The 6,332-nt window shown below is 38.9% G+C and overlaps 1 protein-coding gene across 3 annotated transcripts in view; it reads right to left on the bottom strand.

The window, feature by feature from the left end:
- The window catches only part of si:ch211-236l14.4 (SITS-binding protein), a 31,838-nt gene that overhangs the window by 3,516 nt on the left and 21,990 nt on the right, over positions 1 to 6,332 (bottom strand). Inside the window, exons 10-12 of one of the 3 annotated variants that reach the window (XM_040025234.1) lie at positions 3,204 to 6,256; positions 2,633 to 2,855; positions 204 to 294 (exon numbers count right to left, since the gene is read on the bottom strand). In XM_040025234.1, the coding sequence (XP_039881168.1) occupies positions 6,083 to 6,256 (174 nt within the window). In that variant the 3' untranslated portion in view covers positions 204 to 294; positions 2,633 to 2,855; positions 3,204 to 6,082. The remainder of the gene's footprint in view (positions 1 to 203; positions 295 to 2,632; positions 2,856 to 3,203; positions 6,257 to 6,332) is intronic. The other 2 variants (XM_040025233.1, XM_040025235.1) reach the window with 2 other exon arrangements.

The raw sequence follows: 6,332 nt of genomic DNA, 5'->3' as shown, positions 1-6,332 counted from the left end.
TTTTTCCCCCACTCAGGTGGGAAAAATACTTTCTATATTTTTAAATTTCTATATTAAAATTCTGAGCATATTTGATACAGTGTATCAATATTTACTGTTATTACTGTAACAGCGCTAATGTTTTAATTCTCCCATTAGACAGCACTAAAACATAGCAGTACTTTGAGGTAAACCCTGTACACATTCATAAAGGTTTTACTTACTTGTCTTCTATACTGGACATCATACACCACTAGTAGTGCAGGAAAAATGTGTATTCCTCAGCTGGTTGGTGAGGTCGGTTCCTGGAAGTTGCTGGAACGAGGAAACCGGTCACAGAAAGAGCAGTGCATCAAAGCTACTACTACTAATTAAGAAATAGTTATCATATTCGGGGATTTCCAAAAGTTATTGTGTTTTATCCTCCAGCGACCATGGATAAATAAAGTCATAAAAGTGTATGTGTTCCTAAAGTGATATATTTGTAACCTATTTCAAAATCCCCCTAAGCCCAAAGGTCATGTACTTTGCACCATGACGATTGTTTATCCCTTGTTTGCATTTTACTTTAACTGCAACCGTCTCACCCCCATCTGCGTCTAAAGGTCATAGCTATGTTTATCAGCTTTTCTTAGTTCTGACAATTTGTAAACCTCTTGAAACTGGTCTGGTGTGAAAATGAGATCTTTCCTTCCTTAGCTTAGTGTTTACTTAATAAAAAGGAAGCTGGGTGATGGCATTAGCCTGCCATCTGGACAGGTGGTTGAGCTCAAGTGGATGGCACCCAGGAATCAGTTCCGTCTCTGAGGGTATTAATAAGTCCCTCCACTAAGGCTGTTCAGGGTGCATTCAACAATTAACCTAAATTAAATTGAAGACATTTAAAGGCATTGCATGGTGACAGATTTCCAAAGAGGGGCAGGCAAGAAGTCATTACACATGATTGTTTTCTTTCTCTGTGCACCTGCCTTAAAAAAAAAAAAAAAAAAAGATTTCGCTTTCAAAGCCACTTCTTTGTCTTTTTCAAAAGTGTTTTTTAAAAGCATAAAGTCTGTGCAGACTTCCTGTGCATAAAGGAACATCTGATTAGTATTCTAACAAATGAAAGAAGGACTTTCTTCTCTGCTCAAAATACAAGACCCTCACTCAATCGATTACAAAACCATGAAGCTTTAACCGCTGGCTTACCTAATTGGCAAGATGGAAAAGCCATTCACTCGGGAACAGACACTGACACCTAAAACCTTGACTTGCACTTTCTAAAAGTAGACTTTGAGAAAGATCTGTGGCCTCTGCTTGTCACCATGTGCCACTTGCGCCAAAACACCCTCAAAGAAAAGAGGGGAGCCAGCGTTGCCTATCCTGTTTTATAAGCTATTTATGCATGCAGGGGTAGAGATGATTCCATTTTGTCTGGCGGTAATCACTGGCAGTTGTTAACAGTAGAGAATAACATTGTTCTAATTGCTGCTACCGTATGTAGATCATTCGTGTCATTCATGATTTGGGTTTTTGGCAGGACAATTTGTTTTTCCTGCACTGCTCAACAACTTACATAAGGCTTGGTTATGCCCCAAACTAATTGGGTTGAATGTTAAATGTTGATTCACTGACCAAGGAAAAATATAATAATTGGACCTCCTGCTAAATGTTAGTTTAAGGGTGGATGTCTTTGACCACAGGATTTCTGGCAGGATCTGTACTATTGTTCTGTGAATTAGCATTAAACTGGAACTGACGGTGGGAAATCCACTGTTTAGAATGACGGATCAATATTGAACATATATGAAATTGATTTATTGTACACACAACTTGAATTCTTGAAACAACTGTCTAGTAACTGAAAATAAGGAACTTTATATTAAAGTTCCTTTAAGGTTTAGCAAAGAAATTAACTCTGTAACCTCTGCTGTCCCTTGGAGGAGAGTCTTCTCAAGTCTCTAACACTGCATCTTCATCACCTCACAAACCATGGAGCCATACTAATACGTCTTGTGAATTTTAATCTGGCTGAGAACTGCACCCAGACTTTAAAAAGTGCCACATGAATCTGAGTGTTTAAAGTGCGGGTGTAAACGGAGATGGTGAGTTCGGTGGCCGGCTTGGAGGGACTTTGAATGTCTCCATTCAGCTGCACCTGTCTAACTGCACTAAAGGAGCCGGGACTGGGGCCCCAAGGTGGAGCTCAGCCAAGTGGCAGCAAGAGAGGAAGGTAAGGAAACGGAGCTCAGCGGAGGCTGGGCTGAATGCGAGTCCCCTGAGAATCTCTTCCACCGCCTACTCGCCAAGGTTATAAATAACTTTTATTAGGTTTACGTGGAATTAGCGCAGATGTTATTTGTCAGTATCTGCTCACAGATATAGACATAGACCTGCTGGCATGGGGAGAAGAAAGAGGGGAAAGGGTTAATATCAGGGCTTAGCATAAGATTACATGTGTGCAAGATGACAAGGAGGATATTTGTTAAAAATAATAAATTTGAATTCTGAAATTAAAAATGTGTTCATTTTACATATTTATTATTGTTATGTTTAATTGTGGTTTTGAAGCATGCCCCAGTATCCCTGGCATGTAAACAAACAAAAAACATAATCTATTGACCACTATCCTAAAATGATGTTGTTTTATCTTTTGTTTCAAAACAGCCCTGACCTATTGAGGCATGCTGTCCACTTGACCCTTGGAGTTGATGTGCGTGGTATCTTGTATCTTGCACCTTTAAGCCCTGTAAGTTGCGATTTGGGGCCTCCATAGATTGGACTTGTTTGTCCAGCCACTGGGTTGAACTATAGGAAATCTGGGTCACAAAGTCATTGTTGTGATCTTCAAACCATTCTTGAACCATTTTTGCTTTGTGTCAGGGTGCATTATCCTGCTGAAAGAAGAATGCAATATCGTTTCCATGAAAGGTTGTAATCAAAGTCTGCAACGATGCTGAGGTAGGTGGAACGTGTCAAAGTAACATCCACATAGATGCCATGACGCAAGGTTTTCTAGAAGAGTATCACACTGCCACAGTTTCCATAGTGCATCCTGGTGCCGTGTATTGCCCAGGTATGCAATGCACCCATAACTGGCTGATCATGTGATGCAACTCCTACATGAACCCTACCAAAGCATTTCATAATGTGATTTGTTAGTCCACACCCCCTTATTCCATTGCTTTGGGTCCAGTTGATGCTCACATTGTAGGTGTTTTCGGCGGTGGACAGTGTCCACTTACCTGTCACTAGTTCACTGCTGTTGCTTCCTTGGACCACTTTTCATAGATACTGATCACTACAGACCAGGAACACCCCCAGAAGCACTGCAATTTTCCATCACAAGTTGGACAAGTCTTCCTGCTTCTTCTTTGAGGACAAATTGTTCACTTGCTTCCTAATATATCCCTAACAGGTGCCATGATGAAGAGACAATCAGTGTTATTAACTTCACCTGTTAGTAGTCATAATGTTGCGCCTGATTGGTGCAACTGCAGATTGCCACTGCCTGCACAGTCAAACACAAACCAGCATGGAGACAGAAAAAAAAAATGTGCAAACTTCAGGATTGGATTTGAACTAAAAATTCTGAAGTAATAAGAATTAAAATCTGGCAGCTCCACTTGAATGTGGCCTCCAGTATGTCATGAAGTAAATGCAAACTTGATGAGTTAAGTAAGAAAATGTAAACTTTATTGCAACTTTGTCATTCTATGTTATCTGATTTACAGAAGAGAGAAAAACACTTGTAATGGCACAGTCATTGTATTACGGTCATTGCTGATACTGCAATAATCTAGACACCTGTGTCGTCCAGATTTGTGGCATATTAAGGCACATGGCTCACTCAGTCTGTAGAGGGAAGGAATAACACAACAAAGCTTTTCCTGCAACTCCTACATTAACCTACCAAAGCATTCCATAACAGCATTATATAATGGGAAAAAGAAAAGCTCCTCACATGAAGGGCTATGGGAAATCACAGTGTGTCCATTGTACATTCTGCCCCAGGAGAGATTAAGACGTTAATGTGTTCACAACATACTGCGTTGCACTAAGACATCTGGTGATCTGATAGGAAACTTCATTAGACCTGAGTGTTTGAGCTGATACAGTAAACTTTTTAGATCAAAGTTACACAATCAATTTAGTTGAGATAAATGTTAAGTTTCCAGAGTTTGTATCCTCACTGTTTGCCATTTAAGATTTTCCTTTATGGAACAAATTGATTTAAAAAAAAAAAAAAAAAAGCAACACTGACAGTTGACTATAAAGAGCCGAGCTTCAGGGTATAAAGATTACGTCTCTTCTTGGACTGATTTTAAACATAATCAAAAAATAGAATCAGTCTCATTTACATTTCATTTGCTTAGAGCATTAAGTCTGGGTTCAAACAGCTTTTACAAGTAAACAACTAAACTTAAGAAAGTGATAGAAGTGTAAAGATAGTCCAGAGAGTAGGCTATGTAATGGTACACATGAGGAGAGAAACTGAATTACTCATGAAGGTTTATGTCAGGTGGGCCTCTGCACATCTGTGCTTTCAACAATTCCAGCAATTTCAGGTGAATCCTTCACAAATACTTTGTTTCTCTCCAAAAAGCCAATTTCTCATATGCAAACATGGTATGCTTACAACTGAGAGCATTGTATTTATTTGATGTGGCTCAACATTTGGAGAAATATAAGTTTTGTACTTTATTTTTATGGTGAGAGTAGTAGTAGGTAGAAAAGTACCATCATATGACACATCGATCATATGTGCCTATCAAGTAATTATAAACTGAAGACACTCAACGTTTGCATAGAAATTGGAAAATAAATTTACCGGTTTCAGTAAAATAGGCTTAAGAAATAACAAAAATACAACTTTTTGTTTTTCCATTTCGGTTTTTGTACAGAATAGACAAATGAGAAATCTCCAAAAGAGTGATTTTTAGCACAATTGGAAGTCAGATTTTGCATCTTTTGGACCAAACTATCTTTATACCTGGTCCAAAGTCTTTCACTGAGCCTCACGGCTGCTGCTGGTGGATTCATACTCATGAATGGGAGTGATATCACAGTCAGATTATCAGATAAAAAGGGACTGATTGCATGTATTTATACAAAATCTCCTTTTCACCCATGTGGTGTCATCAGCAAGGTTGTCTTTACAACTTAATTCGGCTCACATGTAAGAACACATCAACAGTCAGTAAAGAAAGAGGCACTCACTTAAAAGCGCTTGATACAGCAGGTTAAACTCTAATCTAAAATTTAAATATATGCAAAGTTACGATGAAAGTGGCTTGGCCTCAAGTTCATCAGCATACAGTACAAAGGGACATTCATGGATGTCTATGACTTAACTATTCTAAGAATATGAACTATGGGGTGATAGGCTGTTGTGTCTAATGACTTTGTAAAGCAATTCATATACGTTACTTGAGGTACATTCATCTTTCATAAAACATCGGCCCTTTGGCCTGATGAGTTCAAGTAAGAGCCTTTCCATAGAGTGAGCAAGACATATGGTACCATGGTGCTTGTATGTAGCTTCCTGTGTTAATTTCCCGCCAGTAAGTGTTTCTCTCAAAAGGCCCTTTTAACCGCCTTCCTTGTCTTTCTGCATCTTCATTTGGTCTTCTTGAGAAATTCAGATACTTTTAAGCAAACAAGGAGCTTGCTTTGTTCCTCCTTATGAAGAGAGCCAACAGCAGCTACAAATTTAAAGACTGTAGAAATGCAGTATGTAAACACACATACTTCTCCAGAACCATTAAAAAAAAAAAGAAAACAAACAAACAAACAAAAAAAGCAGCAGAGTGGATGAAAAAGTCCAGAAACAAATCACTAAGAGGTAAAACCATTCAGCATAAAAAAAAAAAACAAATGAAAAGAAGACAAATAACATAAAGGAAAAAAATATTTTGAACCATAAAGTGCAAGTATAAAAAAAAATATGTATATACATATATGTATATATTTCTACAAATCGTCTCAAGGCAGCACTTGAGGCAGGGTCAATGGTCTTTAGTAGAAAAGTGCAAGTTAAGAACAGCACAAGTACCTAAAAAAAGAATTTGATTCAAAACAGTAACAGGATAAATCACGTGACTCTGTGGGACAGTCATCCGAGTCAGCTTCTCCGTAAGAAAACAGCCACCTCCGTCAGGGGGACAGGGTAGTCGTGCAAGAACGTCCCCCCGTCAAACACCCGTGCGTTCTGACTGTCCTGCCATTGAAAGCCCCCGTCAGGTAAATATATATCCCTCTGCACTGCCCCCTTCTCCACCACGGGTGCCACTAAGACCTGAAAATAAATACGTATAAGGGAGATTGCACATGCGTGACATCAGGATACGGCTGAAGTTGCTAAAACATGCCAA

Source organism: Simochromis diagramma, unplaced genomic scaffold, assembly GCF_900408965.1.
Source record: "Simochromis diagramma unplaced genomic scaffold, fSimDia1.1 OVJJ01000293.1, whole genome shotgun sequence".
Classification (NCBI taxonomy): domain Eukaryota; kingdom Metazoa; phylum Chordata; class Actinopteri; order Cichliformes; family Cichlidae; genus Simochromis; species Simochromis diagramma.
Note: the sequence above shows the minus strand (reverse complement) of the source record. Positions and strands in the feature narration are given on the sequence as shown.